This window comes from Hyaena hyaena, unplaced genomic scaffold, assembly GCF_003009895.1.
Source record: "Hyaena hyaena isolate Hyena2069 unplaced genomic scaffold, ASM300989v1 scaffold_36, whole genome shotgun sequence".
NCBI classification, from domain to species: Eukaryota; Metazoa; Chordata; class Mammalia; order Carnivora; family Hyaenidae; genus Hyaena; species Hyaena hyaena.
The window spans coordinates 2935133-2954339 of record NW_024080668.1 but is presented as its reverse complement, the minus strand read 5'-3'; the positions used below and the strand labels follow the sequence as shown (position 1 = coordinate 2954339).

Here is a 19207-nt window from a genome sequence, read left to right as displayed (position 1 = left end):
GCGCGCGCGCTGTGGGGTGGGGTGGGGGAGGGGCAGAAGCGGCGAGAAGGGGCCGAGGGCGGGTCCCTGCAGGGGAAGAGGCCCTGGAGACCCAGGCACAGATTCCTGAGAAGTTTCTCTTCCTGATAGGGCGGGAGGGACAAAGGGTTCCTTCTCCCCTGCCCCTCCCCAAGAGCCCCACACGCCCACCCAGTTTTCATGCCCATCTCCGTCAGGGAAAACGACTTGGCCTGGTACCAAATTGTAGGCTCTTATTTTCCAGAGGGAGATAGGCCTAGGTGGCCTCTGGCATGCGGGACGACTGCCGTTGAGAGTCCGGGTCCGCACCCTTGCCTTCCCCTCGGGTTCGTCTCACAGCCTTGGAGGGTCATGCAGTGAGGTGGAGGGTTGGATCTTCTAGTCAAACAGCGAGTCAGCCAGCTCGTGAGTTAGATCAAAGCTTGGTCCTCACATATTTATTTAATTACCTGGTATATAGTCAGCACCTAAGGTCGTCTGTTCTACCCTCTGTATGTATAATCTAGGTGATAACACAAAGTGAACACATTATCACTCAAGGCATATATAATACATTACTAAACTGGGCAGAAATCGAAGAGGGTAAGGTGGGCATCAGTGAGAACTGTAATTGTCAGGGAAGGTTCATGGAGGAGCTGAGGCTTGAGTAGTTCTCCTGAGCAAGACTCAATTTGGATAGTCAAGGAGAGACAATGTCTTGTGACCGCTTACATTTTCTTATTCTCACAATTCCACGTGATGTAGATGTATTTATGTGTGTATTTGGGATAGACTGGACAGAGGACAGTTACAGAGGATTTCTGGGAGACCTCCAGGAATACTTCTTGTCTTTAGTTACTCCATGCCATCTTTTCCTTGAGTGAATGAGTCAGGAAAGGATAAACTCAGTTGGAAATAGCCACCCCCCACCCCAGTATGGTTTTCATGCATCTGGTATTGAACACTCATTGTTGACCCCAAAAGCTTGGTTATAAGTTATTTTCCACAGAGGAAAACTTCCCAGCTACAGACTGATTCCCTAAACCCAGCAAATGGTTTCATAGATGCCTCTAATAGCATGAATTAGGAGCAGGTAATCTGGATCATTCCAAACAAATTCCAGACTCACACTATTAAACCACCAGAAGTTCCCAATGATGAGTTTTGAGTGTATATAGCATTATCTTTCAGTATGAATGCACATTTTTTGCCACATGCATCATTTGTTCTGACAGCAGCAAAGTGAAGAGTAAGAAACCAACTTTACTGTATAAAATGTATGGTACAGAAACATTAACTGTGAAGACCAACTTAACATGTTAAATTGCAAAAAACAGGTCACTTATAACTAACAATAATTTGCATTCATCTTATGGCTAGGAGAGGCACTGTGTTGTAGAACACATTATACAAATCCCTCACACTTCTTCAACACATACAGTAAACCAAGCCATACTGGGCCATATGCTGGAATCAGAGCTTATTAGGGGTAACTTTCTAGGGCTAATTGTAGAGGCAATTTTGTTTTTTATAGTTAAATATTCATACATAAATAAATACAGGAGTGAAATAGCTTTCATTCCATTGACAACATGCAGACTTACAAGCTTTGGTTAGGACATAATTATAAAAGCAGTTCTGTTTTTTTCAAATTGTGAGTCACTTTACCCAATACAATATTAAATACCTCTTCCTGATTGACGTTTTAGGATCATTAGTGACATCTTACATGTCTTACCTGAGCTGGATTGCCGCTGTCCAAAGCACTGGTTGCAGTAGAGGCCTTGAAACTTTTATTTTTAAAGCTTTTCTTCAAAGATGATTAAAAAAAAAAAATAAAGACAACATATGTAGAGGTCATCAAAATGCATTGCCTCCAGAAATAGATTTTCTTTTAAATGCAGTTCATTTTGCAGGTAGTGCAACCAAAAAAAGTAAAATAACATGAAAAATGTCTTTTTTTTTTTTTTTTTTTTTAAGAATGCTTGTTCTTAGGGTTGCTGTTGACTTGGCCCATAGTTACCAGAGAAACTCCAAGGATCTCATTCCCTTTACGGGTCATGTCTAGACATGCCTGGGGACCAGGGAGGCCCATGATTTAATCTAAGTAAGAATGCTTGTGGTGTTGTAAAATACCAAACAGAAGATTGCATTTGTTTTAGACAAAACCAGGAAGGTACCTTTCAGGGAGGGTGTTTACTGTTTCCTTGAATTTCTGGGCTTTTGGTGATTAGGGTGACGGGGAAGCAGCGCTAAGGGGAGGCGGTGAGACTTGGTGACCAGAAGCTAACCGAGAAGAGTATAGGAAACATATGGCTTCTGCTTTAGCTTTGGAGAATTTGCACTGGTTAAATTGACTGCTCCTAGATGAAAGACTAGACTGATGGGAACTGGGAATTACAGAAGATGGGGACAAATTTACTTTCTTCTTTTAACACACGCAGACACACCAACTGTATGTATGCTATCTTCCATAGGTTTTGAAGGATGCCGTTAGAGAGGACGAAGTAAAGGATCAGACTGATTAGAAATTATTGGACTTTAGCACTTTTTTTTTAGAAAGTTATTTTTTATTTTACTTATTTTTTTCCAAATGCTTATTTGTTTATTTGCAAGCAGAGGAGGGGCAGAGAGAGGAAGACAGGATCTGAAGCAGGCTCTGTGCTGACAGCAGAGAGCCCAATGCGGGGCTCCAACTCACAAACCGCAAGATCAGATGCTTAACTGACTGAGCCACCCAGGTGCCCCAGGAGCTTTTTTTTTTTTTTTTTTTTTTTTGAGAGAGAGAGAGAGAGAAAGACAGCACAAGTGCAAGCAGTGGAGGGACAGAGAAACAGGGAGAGAGAATCTTAAGCAGGCTCTGTGCCCAGCCCAGTGCAGAGCCCAACTCCTGGCTCAATCTCACAAACCATGAGATCATGACCTGAGCCAAAATCAAGAGTCAGTTGCTTAACTGACTAAGCCACCTAGGTGCCCCTTAGCAGCTTCTTTTTAAACCCATGCTTTTTTATTGTTTATTTTTGAGAGAGAGAGAGAGCATGAGCAGGGTAGGGGCAGAGAGATGGGGGACGGAAGATTCGAAGCAGGCTCTGTGCTAAGAGCAGTGAGGCCAATGTGGGACTGGAAGTCTCCAACCATGAGATCATGACCTGAGCCAAAGTCAGACGCTTAACTGACTGGGCCACCCAGGCGCCCCTAAACCCATTTTCTAAATGCATATTTTCCCTTAGGAAATATAAAAACATGTTTTGATTTATATAGAGAGCAATAAATGTCACATGACCTTATTAACATTCATGACACTATGTTTAGGAACTAGGGTACATGTTGATGCAAGACCAGTCAACCTAGTGCCTTTGAGGAACTAAAAATTAATGAATCTGTTTAATTATGAGAGATTTTCTTTCTGGCTAAAATGAGCTGTCAGGACTTTTTATAATTTCATACTTCTGATTCTATTTCATTATGCTCTCATTAGTAAGAGTGCCCCAGATTCATTAGCTTCTTATTTATATTTATTGATTAATCAATACTGTTGCTTTCAATATGAAAATGTTCAATTAGTTTATCTTTTAGTAAATCAGAAACAATCTAAAAAATAGACTTTATAATTAAAATTGCTTGAGGTCTTTGTTAAGGCCTTAACAGTAGGAACAAACATACAAATATGAAAATTTATCATCTTGAGAGACAATTTGTAACACAGCTAATTAAGAAAGAGTTTAGTAGTTATATTAATAGTAATATATACAATATACTATTTACATATTATTTATATATTTATATTCTATATGATTATATAAGTACCAAATGGTTAGTTAATAGATACTTCAAGACTTCTGAATACTAATGTGAGCTTCATTATTATTTTAAAATTAACTTTAATTTTTAATGTTTAATTAAAAATAGATAATTATCTTAACACACAACTGAAATCCTATAGTATTTGTATTTCCCTGTCTGACTTATTTCACTTAGCATAATGCCTGCTAGGTCCATCCATATTGCCACAAGTGGCACGATTTCATTCTTTTTTATGGCTGAGTAATATCCCATGATATATGCATATATGCACCACATCTTTTTCATTCAGTCATCTGTTAATGAACACTTGGGTTCTTTCATATCTCGGCTGTTGTAAATAATGCTGCCATAAACATAGGGGTGCACATATCTCTTCAAATCAGTGTTCATGTTTTCTTCAAATAAATACCCAGAATTGGAATTACTGAATCATAGGGTTTTTTTTTTGAGCAATCTTCATGTTGTGTTTTATAGTGGCTGCACAATTTACAGAAGCGTCATTGTTGTCAGTATTTAGGAAAAAAGAAAAGGCAAATCGCCAAAGGGTGGGGGGACACAGAAAAGGCTATATGGAAAATAAGGGATCAAAGTGGGTCTAGAAGGAAAAGTAGGACTCAGATAAAGGGAGTAGAGGTGGATGCTCTTGGTGGCAGGAACAACTTGTGAAGGAAACATACAAGCAAATGCATGGAGACCGTAACACACATGGTCAGTTGGGAGAGCAAGGAGTGTGTCCCCACTTGGGGAAATAAGATTAGAGAGGTAGGTAAGTAGGAAATGGATTGTGGAGGACTTTAGGTGTCAGGCCAGAGAGTTTTAATATCATTCTTCTGGGGGGGGGGGGCGGCTATGACTTCTATGATGTGTTGTTCTATCGAGATTAATAAAATGGCATAGATTAGAAGAAGGAGAGACTGAGGAGACTCAAAGTCCATTTAGGCAATTATTTTAATGGCCTTGGCATGAAGTGATGTAGAAGATATGGTATGAACGGGAGAGGCTTTGGGAAGGAAACTGCACAGGACCTGGTGACTAGTTAAAGTGGAGAGAGATCAAGATGAACCTCCGATTTCCAATGACAAACCAAGATGTGGGGAGGCAAAACTAGTCAGAGGCTAATTAAGATGCATTTATGGTCAGGCATGTTTAGGCAATGAAAGGACATTGGTAGAGGTGGATATTTGGGGCTGCAACTCTGGAAAGGAGAGATTTAGTCATTCCTAAAGGTGCAATAGTTACAGTGCTGAGGATAAATGAGATCTCCCAAGAGGTATGACGTCTTATTTTTCACTGACCCTCCAGCATCTGCTGTGGTCCACCCAGGACAGAGCCGGCCACTAGCAGCAGGGATTTTTCTTGAATAGAAAACAGAGTAGGGGTGCTTGGGTGGTGCAGTCAGTTAAGCATCTGACTCTTGATTTTGGCTCGGGTCATGACCCCAGGGTCCTAGGAACGAGTCCCTCCATGCTGAGTGTGGAGCCTGCTTAAGATACTCTCTCTCTCTCTGTCTCTCCCTCTGCCCCTCTCCCCTTCTCTCTCTCTCTCTCTCTCCCTCTCTCTCTCTTTCTCTCTGTCAAGTTAAAAAAAAAAAAGGAAAAGAAAATAGATTGAGGAAAGCAGAAGGCTTGGGACCAACTTTGAGCATCCCCGTCTCCTCTGTAGGGGCTGGCAGGAGGAAGTAACTCTGTAGAGGGGTTAGCCCACGAGGAGAAGCCCATGACGGGACTCTCACAGAGGCCACGCTGTTTTAAACAGGTTCATATACACATGTGAATTCAAGAGACACAGGTGCCTGGGCATCACCACATCATAAGGTTTGGTCACTAGGCAGCAAATGACTGCACTGGCTCTACTGGAATATTTGTCCCAGGGCTTTATTCATGGACTCAGTGAAGGGCCATGAACTTGTCTAGACTCTTATGAAATAGATTAACCTTCCCGGATGCTTCCCACCACTGGTTAGCCTCCGTGGCCTCTCCAAAAAGCCTCAGGTAGATCTTTCAAGGTTTCTAGAGGTAATTTTAGAGTTTCAGTACAGCCAACAGCTAGCCTGGGCACACAGTTGGAGAAAGTCTGCTCTTAAGGGCTCCAGAATGTGTCCTATAACTTTAAGAAGCCAAAATTTCCTGCTTCAGGAAATTGATTATCTTGTTAATTAATTCCTTTACAACTATGAAAATACTTGATGCCATTCTTTTAAGCATCACTGTAGGCCTACTTATTCCTGTTTTTATTTTTATTCTCTTCATTTGACAGTTAAGCCTTTTTTCTAGATGGGGTTTAAATTCTTCATTTTTTAAAAATTATATAATTCTAAAAAAAATTACATAACTCTGATTTGTTATTCATTTCCTCTGCATCCATAGAGTATACTGCAAGGATTTCATCAAGTTCAAACATCTAGTTAAGTTCACATTGTCTTTCCCCTGGTAGCTCATCTATAGCTTGTTTAAATGTCAAGCTCCAATCCTACTTCCTTGTTAAAATCTGCCTTGGAGCGTTGGAGCCTCATCTTCATCTTTTCCTTCTGTAACTCCTTCTGCACTTAATATATTCTCTATAATTAGTATCTTCCATTAGTAAGGGAGTATTATTCTCCAGTACTCTAATTGCATTTTTGAAATCAGCATTTTATCAGAATAGTAGAGAGTGCTGGTATATGTATAACACACATTTATTATACTAGTACAGAGCACTGCATATACATTTTCATACATCCTGAAATTTGCGCATGCTCACACACACACACGCACACGCACACACACACACATATACACGTATATATTGGCCCTCTAGTATAATACCACTTACATTATGATTGCTTAATAATGCACATAGGAAATACAAATAAGGTAGGAAAACGACTTGTGGTAAATAACTTGCATGGAACTTTATGAAAAAGAAGCATCGTATAGTTTGATGCATTTGGTTTATCAGTAAATGTTTCACTAGTAGATTAGGCAGCTCTTAACTTAATTTCTTTCAGATTCAAATTAACATTGCACAACTGTAGGATTTTATCAGGTAACATTTTGGCATATGCAATTTTATTTCAACAATTAGTGTAACTTCCTTAATATGTGGTTTGGACATAATGGGACTGAATAGTTCATTGTAGAATAATTCACTGCTTTATAAAATGGCACCACTTACTTAGGTTTTTAAAAAAATACACTTTCTGGGGCACCTGTGTGGCTCAGTTGGTTAGGCGTCTGACTTCTGCTCAGGTCATGAACTCACGGTCTGTGGGTTTGAGCCCTGTGTCAGGCTCTGTGCTCAGAGCTAACAGCCTGGACCCTGCTTCAGATTCTGTATCTCCTCTGTGTTCCTCCCCTGCTCGCACTCTTTCTCTCAAAAGTAAATAAAGAATAAACAAAATTTTCAAAAATACCCTTTCTGTCAGAAGTGGGATTTCTGCTAAAACATCTGTATTTTTTTTCCTCATTAGCAATGATGTGCATTTGCAAATGGGTATAATTTGCGACTTAAGGAAGGGAAGCTAATGAAATCAAATAGGTCCGATGATACGACTGGCTATCACATCAAAAAATGCAGTGAATGTTCAACGTAGATGACATTTTAAAATTATTTTGCCTATTTTTAAATTATTAACTGCATAAATATTTTCATCTTATATTGAAGTTTAGCTAAGATCAAGAAGACAAATGCAGACTCAGATTTTCAAGGTTTGCCATTATCAATGAACCTTGGGCTTGAAGGTACCTTAGCAATCCAGCTGAAAGTCCCTGACGCTAAAATGAGGAAGTGCAGTTCGGAAAATTAACTTGTGCAAGGTCATTTCAGTCATTTTCCTGTTTTCTACCATTTGATTCTCTGTTACAGCCTTAATGAGAAGGTAAAATAGGTCTTCGAGATACTTCCCCTTCATTCTGTTCTTCATCCTCAGTCGAAACCTCATGGCCAGAAAACTTAATGTTTGCCCCATTTACAGAGCGCTTTCCCCAGGCTCCCTCCTCTATTTCCAAACATCTCCAGACAGAACACGATTCTTTTGTGGTACCAAGGATAACTCATTTGACATTTTCAGAAGGAAATCCTGAAAGAGAACGTCTAGTCAAGGGACTAAATGCCTCATAATGGGAATTTTATTTTTATTTATTATAATTTGTTTAATTATATATATATTAATTAAATAACTTCATTTATTTTGAGAGAGACAGAGACAGCATGAGTAGAGAAGGGGCAGAGAGAGGAGACAGAGAATCCCAAGCAGGCTCTGTGCTGCCAACCTCGGGCCCTAGTTGGGGCCTGAACTCATGAAATCATTAGATCATGACCTGAGTTGAAACCAAGAGTCCGACACTTAACCAACTGAGCCACCCAGGAGCCCTTCGTAATGGAAATTTTACACATTACATAAAAGCGGTAGAAGAGCTGTTTTACTTTTATCTTTTGTATTTAGATTTCTGCATCCATTTCCTTTTTTAAAAAAAATTTAAAGTTTGTTTATTTATTTATTTTGAGAGAGAGAAGGAGAGAGAGTCCCAAGCAGGCTCCACACTGTCAGCACAAAACCCACCGTGGGGCTTGAACTCACAAACTGTGAGATCATGACCCGAGCCGAAGCCAAGAGTGAGACATTTAACCCACTGAGCCACCCAGGCGTCCCTCTACATCCATTTTCTATTCTACTTAAGTATGAGGTTGGCATAGGAGCACCTGGGTGGCTCAGTCAGTGAAGCCTCCAACTTCCTCTCAGGTCAAAATGTCGCGGTTCGTGAGTTCGAGCCCCACGTCAGGTTCTGGGCTGACAGCTCAGGGCCTGGAGCCTGCTGCAGATTCTGTGTCTCCCTCTCTCTCTCTGCCCCTTCCCTGCTCACTCTCTCTCTCAAAAATATAGAAACATTAAAAAAAATATGAGGTTAGTTTAGGCTGGCCCAGTCTCAACCTTCTGCTAAATTCTAATACCCTGTCAATGAGCATTACTACCGGGGTGTTTCATTGCCATGGAAAAGAGAGTACTCAGCCTGAACCAACCACTGTTCTTTTCATACCAGCTCTTCTGCTGAACTCAGTTCTTTCAATGATAACATTATTGCCTTGGTTACTAATGCCGGAAACTTGGAGTGATTTTTGAGTATCCCATTTCTCAAAACTCTGCATCTAAATAGTCACTTGTGTACATATCTGACTTCCTTCTCTAGATTATAAGCCTCTGGAAAAGAAAGTTGAATTCTTTTTTTAACCCCACGGCACTTAGCAGCATCTAATATGTAGTAGACAGTCAATAAATAGTCATGGCATGAATATTAATTATAATAAAAGGTATAGTTGCCATTATGTATAGGAGATGATTTAAAATCATCAGAAACAAGTAACTGAAGGAAGTCTTGCATGATGTTTAGTTTCTATTTGTTCTTTCCTGATCTCTAAGTACATTGTTATTCTGCTGTTCTTTTCATAACATCCAAGGCCTGCCTGGGCCTGTTTCAGAAAATAATGCTAGAGAGGGTTCAAAGCCTCATCAGCTACTGTGTTTCACCAGCTCGAAATGCAGTATTAACAGTATGTCGTCTGGGAAGGTGAAATAATCAAAGAATTGTTAAACGCTTGGCACCGCTTTAGTATTATAAATGCAAACACTAACTCTTTGAGAAGGAAAAAACTGAGGGCATGCTAACGCATGTGTTGCCTTCAGTTCCAATATAAATTTCATTTCAGCAATATGAGTAGTTGTCTTGATTTTCCATTTTATCACTTCTAACATAAATTTGAAAATACAACCTTTGCAAATCTCAGCAAAGCCTAGAAGAGAAGAAATGATGTGAAATTGTGGAAAGGATCTTTGTTAATCTTAAGGCACCGTGAAGCAGTGAAGAACATAAAATAAATGGGAAACGTCCTTAATAACTAGGAGCGATCTCTCGCAATGCACTTCCACCTGTGCTACGGATTAGACTCATTTGCGGAAGCTTTTAAAAGTCCTGATGTCCGGGTTGTATTCCATCCTCCTTAAATCAGAATGTCTGGGGGTGGGGGGAGTCGGGCATCAGTACATCAGTATTTTTAAAAGATATTCAGGTGATTCTAAAGTGCAGTTGAGTAAGAGGAATAAGAAATATGCATGGGAAGCTGAAATCAAGATGCTGTGAAAATGGAAGATCATTAAGGTCCTAGTCGCAACGTAATTTTATTTTTACATGTTCTGAGCATATAGCAGATAATTAAATGCTTAACAAATTGAATTGAACTAGACTTATTGAATCATGTCATTACTTGCAGGTGCTCAGCCATCATTTCCATAATCCTTATATTATCATTTCTCATACCTCCTAAGGATCAAAGATATTACACTAGCCAGTGCAGTTCTAGCTGTATTTCCAATAATAGTATCTATATTTCATCTCAGTTCATCACTGGTGAAAGCTTTATTACCACTAACAATGAAGTTTTTAGTCCAGCCAATAATTAATTCATTTCCAAAATTCCACTTAAAATTTTTTTAAATATTTATTTTTGAGAGAGAAAGAGACAGAATGTGAGTGGGGTGGGGGTTGGGCAGAGAGAGAGAGAGACACAGAATCTGAAGCAGGCTATAACCCTGAGCTGTCAGCACAGAGCCCAACGTGGGGCTCAAACTCATGAGCCATGAGATCATGACCTGAGCCAATGTCAGATGCTTAACCAACTGAGCCACCCAGGTGCCCCCCAAATTCCACTTTAGAGTCTATTTGCTTAAAACATCCCTGGTACAAACTGTCTCAGTTTGGGTTCCTTATAAACAGACTCTGTGATGGGGGGGCTCCATGCAGAAGGTTTCTTAGGGAGTCCTCTTGAGAGATACACCCACAAGGGAGTGAGAAAGGATGGACAGAGGCAGAGGCAGACCAGTGACGCACTTGCAGCTGAGGACTCAGCCTATTTTATGGGGAGCTCTGGAGATGGGACGGCTCTTCAGAATTGCAAGGGGGCCAGGTTTTCGTATCCCCACATTAGCTCGTCAATGGGTGCGGGTCACCCCTTGCAGAGGAGGGGAGGATATCCTTTCTGGGAGGTAGTTTCCAAGAGTAAGTTCTAGTGAGAGATGCAGCTATGAGCCATGGGCATCGGATAGCTCCGGCAGTTGGGGGGAGGGTGGTGTTGACCCTGAAGAGGGGCCCTGGTTGAAGGGCCTCGGTATTTGTTACAGTGTTCAAGAAGGCTTCTCTTTGGCCAAGGGGAGCTCTTCATGTAGCTCTTGTGGCTGTTGGCATGACCCACTAGCTTTGTGTAGCTTTCTTGCTTTCTGGTAAAATACTTTCTAGGCTCATCTAATAGATTTTCTGAACTCGAACTGGAATCAAACAGCACTCTTAGGTTTTTCTGTTTTGTTTTGTTTTTAGTGAGAAATGGTATTTAGAGACCACAAAATGACTGTTAGGATTGTTTGTTAATTCTAGATCTTTTGGTAGGACAGAGCTAACATACAAATTGGGGGGGGGATATTCTCAAGTGTATATTAATATTACCATTTCAAATGTAACATTATAGGATTTTTACTTTATTTCTTTGATTTTACACTTTTATCCCTTTTTGCTTACACTGGGAATCTTAGTTCATAACAACATTAGAGTATATGTTTATATGTCTGTATTCTATTCTTTTTCTCTCTATATAAAATTTCAAGAGTAATGCTAATACTACTGTAAACAGGCTACAGAATGACATTTAAAAATGTATATCCTTCCAGCTCTCTCTAGAATATATTCCAATGCATTCTAGAGTCCCTTGGATTTTGTCAAAGCACTCTGCTTGATCTTTATGCTGTTTCGCTTGTTAATTTTTTACTTGTAACAGGACATATTCTTGTCAAATTTACAAATAGCAGGTAGTCAAAATGATGAGAGAATTTATTGAATGACAAAATTAGGGTCACAAATAATTTCGATTTCTTATAGTGATGGTCTAAATTTAACACAATGAAACATGAGGGGTAAAACTGAAATACGCAGTTGTCATTTAATCCATAAAGCATGAGGAAAGACTTTTTACAAAATTTTTTATCGTTTGTTTATTTTTGAGAGACACAGAGAGAGCATGAGTGGGGGAGGGCCAGAGAAAGAGGGAAACACAGAATCTGAAGCAGGCTCCAGGGTTTGAGCTGTCAGCACAGAACCCAATGCGGGGCTTGAACCCAAGAATCACGAGATTATGACTTGACCTGAAGTCAGACGCTCAAGCGACTGAGCCACACAGGTGCCCCTATTTTATATTTTTAACCTTTAATTTTTAGAGACAGAGACAGAGTGTGAGCAAGGGCGGGGCAGAGAGAGAGGGAGACACAGAATCAGAAGCACCTCCAGGCTCTGAGCTGTCAACACAGAGCCCCGTGTGGGGGCTCGAACTCATGAACCACGAGATCATGACCTGAGCCAAAGTTGGATGCTTAACTGACTGACCCACCCAGGCGCCTCAGGAAAGACTTCTAATAAAATATAAACCTATTATTTACTAGTAAGAAAGACTGCCACTTTTTGAGCACTATATGCCTGGCACCTCTGCTTGATATTTCATGTAATTTTATATTTTAATCTTGACAAGAACCTCATAAGGCAATAGTAGCAGTAGGAATATCTACCATTTACAGAGCATATACTGAGAACTTGGTGCTCTTCGAGGCCTTTTATACTTAATTCTCATAACAATCTATAAAGTGTTCCAGATCTGGAAGCCTCATTCCAAATCCTTAGGTACCCGTTTTACCCCTTTTTCACAGATGAGAGTTTGAAGGTGAGAGAGATCAAGAAACTTCCCTAAATTTCTGGCTAAAGAAGGACTGGAATTCAATCAGATCATGCTTGATGTTATAGTTGATTTCTTTTTTTATGTTTATTTTATTTTTTAACACTTATTTATTTTTGAGAGAGCAGGAGCAGGGGAGGGGCAGAGAGAGGAGACACAGAAACCAAAGCAGGCTCCAGGCTCTGAGCTGTCAGTGCAAAGCCTGATGCTGGGCTTGAACTCATGAACCGTGAGATTATGACTTGAGGCGAAGTCGAACACTCAACTGACTGAGCCACCCAGGTGCCCCTAATGTTTATTTTTGAGAGGGGGAGAGAGAGAGAGAGAAGACAGAGGTCTAAAGTGGGCTCTGTGCTACAGCAGAGAGCCCCCAGCGGGGCTCTAACCCATGAACCTGAGCCAAAGTCAGACACTTAACTCAGTGAGCACCTAGGCGCCCCTAATTTCTTGACTGGTTTGCCTTCCTGTAACAACTGCTAGGCAGGCCCTGGACAAGGTGCTTTCATGTATTAACAACCTTGTTAACCTCAGGGTGGGGGGTGGGGGGTGGGGGGGGCGTCACTCTTACCCTTTCATTTTGTAGATCAAAAACTGAAAGTTCAGGAGGTAAGCACGTTCCTCAGGTTACCCAGACAGTGAGTCGTAAGTTGCAACTCACACCCAGGTCTAACTCCAAAGCCCTTATTCTTAAACATTATGCTATGCAGGAAGGGAAAGATGTAAAAACAAAAAACAAAAAAACAAAAAGCAAAAAAACAGCATTAGTGAAAAAGACTACTTTCAAGTTCAATGTGAGGCAGTGGTGGGATCTCGCTGCCAATAAGGTGAATGCCACCTGAGGCTGCATTCTAGAAATACAGTATTCATAGTAAGGCAGGAGACGGTCCCACTGTAACCTGTGATGGCAGAGCTTACCTGGGCCATTGTGCGTCATTCCGGGCTCTGCACTTTAAATGAGCACCACTGACATGCCTGAAACTCACTCATCCACAGGTGAGTGCTGAGCATGAAGTGTCTGAGTAACGTGTCTATAGGAAGAACTGTTAAAAAGTTGAGGATAGCCCTGCCAAAGAGAAGATTCCAGAGAGATCGCATAGCTAGTGTTTGAAGTGCCTTCATGTGGTGGAGGGTTAGATCCAGTCTATGGTTCCAAAGGGAGCGAAGGCTTCCCTTAGGAGAAATTGGGTCCTCAAAGGGAGGAGGCACTGTGTGGTATTTGCAGGTTTTAGAAATGAAAAGGGTTTCCTTGTAAGAGAATGAAATCCTTGTTACTGATGAAGAGCCTGAATGACCACCTACTGTGGGTTTAAAGACTTCTAAGTCAGGTTGCAGTGGTCCTTAAATTTTGGTGGGTATAAGAATCACCTGAAAGAGTTTGTGAACTACTTATTCTCAGAGCTCACCTATAGAAGTATCAATTCAGGAGATCTGGGAAACAGTCCACAAATCTGCATTTTTAACAAGCAGCCTCGTGGATCCAAATGAGGTGGTCAGTGAACTATCCTTTGAGAATGAGGGAGAATGGCTAAACTCCAAGATCTCTTCCACTTATTTTACAAATCAACATTTTAGTAAAAAAATGAGCACAGGGGCACCTGAATGGCTCAGCCGATTAAGCGTCTGACTTCGGCTCAGGTCATGACCTCAAGGTTTGTGGGTTCGAGTCCCATGTCGGGCTCTGTGCTGACAGCTAGCTCAGAGCCTGGAGCCTGCTTCAGATTATGTGTCTCCCTCTCTCTCTGACCCTCCTCTGCTCATGCTGTCTCTCTCTCTCTCTCTCTCAGAAATAAATAAAACATTAAAAAAAATTTTTTTTAATGAGCACAGTCAACATAATGATTGTTCAGAGAAAATTGTCTTACTTTTGAGAAAAGTTCCAAGACAAAATTCATTAATATGTTGACAGTTAAAGTTAGAGACAAAATTATTGGAATGCAGGATGTTAGGATATGGAAGGGGAAGGCTTGATTCTCAATGTGTGTCATAAGAGATAAGATTTTAATAGCAAAATAGAAGAGACAAATAGAGGTGGAAAATCTATGACCATTTTAAAAAACTCACTCTCCACACATACCAGGGAGCAAACTGAGGGGGACTTGGAAGAAGCTATCTAATTACCCTAAAGGAAAGCACCTGTGTAAGGTAAAACAGCCATTAGGCTTGCGACCCAGGCTTATATAAACTTCAGCCTAAAACTAACAAAACAGGTGTGGGGGAGAATGTCTTCTAACTCTGGCCCACTTTGTTGTTGTTGTTGTTGGGCCTAAAGCACTTTTCCTGGCAAGTATAATGTATGTTTGATTAACCTTAACTTTTACTTGAAGCATGTAACCTGAGAGCCACATTTAGAACTATTATATCCTGAAATGTTTCACTCTTTGTAAATATGTTTTTAAAAAGCAGTGCTTGGGTGTAATTTACTGTCCTGTATCAGGACTTTTTTTTTTTTTTAACTTAAGTTATATACTGGTGTTTCATTTGTTTCTTAAGTATATTAAAGTTTTAAAGAGAGGTTTTTTTTTTTTTAAATATTAAAACCTGGCTAAGTGAGGAGTTGGTGTTCATGGCTGTTTTGGTAATTGATACCAGTGACATGCTTATTTTGTTCACAAAGGACCGGCAAATGATTTCTAAGTTTAAGGTATATAAAACTTCCAAATGGCAATTACATGTTGATTTTAAGTGTGACCTAGTTTCTAGTTAATTGATTCTCGCTTCCTTCGAACGGTTGCAGACCTCCTCCCCTCTCTTGAATCATGAGAGATGAAATTGCAACAGCCGTCTTCTTTGTCACAAGATTGGTGAAAAAACATGATCAACTGAGCAAACAGCAAATAGAAGACTTTGCAGAAAAGCTGATGACAATCATGTTTGAAACCTACAGAAGTCACTGGCACACTGACTGCCCTTCTAAAGGGCAAGCCTTCAGGTGAGAGCTGGCATCTATGCTGACCAAGGGAAGTAATGAGCGAGCGATGACCATTGGCAGGCTCTGAGTAACAGAAGCTTTCTGGGTTTGGAAGAGATGCAGCAGGTGGCAGTGCAGAGTGGAAAACTATACAGTTTAAATACCGTTAAAAAACTATAGTGCAAACCCCCTTCTGTGAGGTGGATTAAACAGTCTCAAACTTGTGTTTACCACGAAAGATCTGCAGATGACATTTGGCAAAACTAATTGTGTGATTTAGTGACGTAGCCCACATAGTGAGCAGCTACTGTTGATGGTTCTATTCAGAAAACTGTGGAGGGACAGTGTGGGGGTCAGTGGGTGAGGCGGGAGCTGATGTATTGGAGCAGTTGGCCCATCACATGATTCTCTACTAAGGCGCCTGTCACCACGTCTTTGTTTCCCTTTCCTTCCTTTTTAAAGGTGTATCAGGATAAATAATAGTCAGGACAAAGATCCCATTCTAGAAAGGGCTTGTGCTGAAAGTAATGTGGATTTCTCTCACCTGGGACTTCCAAAGGAGATGACCATATGGGTAGATCCCTTTGAAGTGTGCTGTAGGTAAGTAATCCCATTGCAGGTGGTAAGCTCTGGGATCCCTGGAATCTTGGGTTATAGTCAGTTCTGTGCACCTTTGTGAGAGATGATCCACTACAGCGCTGCATCAGCGGCGAGGGCACTGGCTGGCTAAGGTTTCAGATGCAGACTTCATTAGCACAGACTTCCGGGGGAAGCACAAAGACTTTACACAGTGCAGTCAGACCTTGGATTGCAAGTAACTTGTTCTGCGAGTGTTCAGCAAGACGAGCAAACATTCCCAATAAATTTTAATCTGATAAACAAGCGATGTCTTGCAATACGAGTAGTACATGAGGCCAAATGTCACATGATCACAACTGAGCCAATGGGTTTTGAAATTCACTTTGCTGTACGAGTGCTTTGGATTACAAGCATGTTTCCAGAACGAATTATGCTGGCAAACTAAGGTTTTACTGTTTTTGAAATCTGACTTCAATCACTGCACCTTACTGCCAACCTGTAGATTGTAAGGTCAAAGTATTACGGGTAGCATCAAGAGGGGAGAGGAATTGAAATTCAGTCCATTAGTTGAATCAAAAGGGACTAGTTTTTATGTTTGCCTGAGAAATTCACCAAGCTAGCCCTTACAGAATACCCACACTGACCACGCTCTGTGGAAGCTGAAGGTCACAATGTCTTTAAGTTTGCTTTGCCTTCAAGCCATTTCAATTTGTTTCTTAAAATAACTTTTTGCAGATTGGTTGAGCAGTCTGTAGAAAAGGCTAGAGATTAAAAAAAAAAAACTTGTGGAATTTTGAATGCTTAATACTTAAATTTTCTTTTCCTACTTAGGTACGGTGAGAAAAATCATCCATTTACAATTGCTTCTTTTAAAGGCAGATGGGAGGAATGGGAGCTTTCCCAACAGGTCAGCTGTGCTGTTAATCGAGCTACATTAGACTACGCCTCTGGCATTTCCTCTGATGAAGAAAGTTGTAACAAAGAACCTCAGATCATTCCTAAAGTTAGCAATCCAAAGAGTATTTATCAGGTAGAGTGCGGTCCAGTTCTCTATGCTTTTTTTTTTTTTTTTTTTTGGTCCTAATTCTAAAAAGAATTTGTTCACTGAAAGAAAAGAAATGAATGGAAAACAGAAAAAACAAAACTGTAAAGATGAAAATCACATTACTGACTTTCTGGGAAATTTGTTTTCTTGTGTAATTTCTTTACTTGGCAGAGTGCTTAGGAGCTATGCAATCTTCTGTACGACTGTTTCGCCGTGTATTATTTGAACATAAGTTTCCTTTAGTCCAAATTCCTTCATGGTTAAATATTAAAAATTAGTGAACTTTCTTACTAGTAGAAAATAACATATTAGTAGGGAATTTGTAATATTAAGAAATGGTCAAAGTTCTGTAATCTCAACATGTAAAACAGTTTTTCTTAAAAAATATCTAATATATAGTATGTGTAAATATATATAAATATATCTAATATGTGTTTAACCACAACCCATAGAAAGATAAGCATATTTATATGTTGGAAATAGGTTTAAATAAATAATACTTACCCTCACTTGGCATAATGCCCCCAATATTTTCTACGAAGTTGATTTCAACCACCTAAATTGATTTCATGACTCACAAATGGTGGCAATCCACAATTTGAAAAACATTAGACAGACTGTCTATCGATACTGTCTATACTTGTTATGTTTTCTGAAATTAATCACTTAGGTTGTAATGTTAAAACAATTTAAATAACATCTTAGTATTTACTTTTTCCCTTGTAACTTACTTAACCAATTTATTACTGGCAGTCATCTAGATTATTTCCACATTGTTAGGATGTTAAAAAAAAAAAAGCTGTTGTAGAGATAACTGAACTTTAAGTTAGTCTGGAGATTTGATTCTCAGACATGGAATTACTGGGTCATATGGGCATTTTACTGGTGTGAATATGTGGCCAAAGTACCATCTAGAGTTTATTTGTAGTCTAACCAGCTCTATGTGATGAAAGTCTGTTATTCTCATTTAAAAATAATTTACTAAAGATGCTATCTGTTCTAGACACTATTAATTTAAGTAACATTAAAAAACAAATCTCCATGTGCCCAAATGTTTTGGGTACTTGCTGTCTTATGAATTTTCTCTTTACCTATTTACATCATTTGAGGTCTTAATGTATTATTACAGGCTCTTCAAAGGTTAGAAATAATTGAACCCCTTTTCATATTATTGGCAAATATTTTTCTATAGCTTGTTTAGTGTCTGACCTATACAGTTTATTGTATAGTTCTATATGTATAAAAGTTTAAAATCATACAAGGAAATATGAAATATGTGCCCTTAATTCTGTTCTTATGCTTAGAAAGATTTCCTTCCGTTTAGGGATCAGACCAATAGTCAGATATATACTTTGCAGAGCAGTGTCCTTTGAGAATGTGATCTGCAAAACATCCATATTGGTTATTTGGGATGTTGAAAATGGATATTTCTAGGCCTTAGCCCTAGAGATCATGATTAGACAGTTTTGGGTTAAGCCAGTGACGGAGGGTGGGGTAGAGGAAAACCCAAGAATATACACAAATTTGAAGATGTGTTTTTAAGTATTTTAGTTGTATTAAAGATTTAATTTTCTTAAAAGATAAGACCTGACTTTATAACCCTTCCCACTGGATTATCTGCTGTGTTTTCTATTCATTTGAACTCTGCTTTCTAAAGGCTTACCTTCTGAGTCATGGGTTTGTACTTAGTACTGGTCTGGCTTAGTACTTAGTACTTAGGTCTGGCTTATTAATTTAGAGATGATCTTCATACCTACTTTTATACTTTTTTCAGGTTGAAAACTTGAAACAGCCCTTTCAATCTTGGTTCCATGTCTCCCGCAAAAAGAATATGGCAGATGGCCGTACGGGCCTCCTGGGAAATGCTTATGTGCTGCATAAATCCCGTAAGCGTCAGAGGCCTGCTGCTATGCACCGGGTGGACAGGTACCACTGGGTCAATACGAACCGATAATGCAGTGGCTGGGCCCTGGTGGGCTGGAGCTCCGAGGAGCAGCTTCGTTTCCTTGATAACAAAAGGGAGTCTAAGGTTGAGAGGCCCACGAAACAAAAAATAACCGCATCAGAGACTAGAGTGGCAGAATGGCGAATCCTCTTGTGCAGACCATGACTGTGTTCTTAGCTATACTTTT

The 19207-nt window shown here is 39.9% G+C and overlaps 1 protein-coding gene across 1 annotated transcript; it reads left to right on the top strand.

Moving 5' to 3' along the window:
* Nucleotides 1-15299: 15299 nt before the first annotated feature.
* Nucleotides 15300-19029, top strand: BTG4 (BTG anti-proliferation factor 4). The gene is made up of 4 exons (XM_039229139.1): nt 15300-15472; nt 15914-16051; nt 16862-17060; nt 18850-19029. Exons 1-4 carry the CDS (start codon nt 15300-15302, stop codon nt 19027-19029), a joined length of 690 nt encoding a protein of 229 aa, XP_039085070.1.
* The last annotated feature ends 178 nt before the right edge of the window (nt 19030-19207 follow it).

Coding starts and splice junctions, on each gene's coding strand:
- BTG4 (XM_039229139.1), top strand. CDS start 15,300: ATGAGAGATGAAATTGCAACAGCCGTCTTCTTTGTCACAAGATTGGTG. Junction 15,473..15,913: donor TCTAAAGGGCAAGCCTTCAG/GTGAGAGCTGGC, acceptor TCCTTTTTAAAG/GTGTATCAGGATAAATAATA. Junction 17,061..18,849: donor ATCCAAAGAGTATTTATCAG/GTAGAGTGCGGT, acceptor TACTTTTTTCAG/GTTGAAAACTTGAAACAGCC.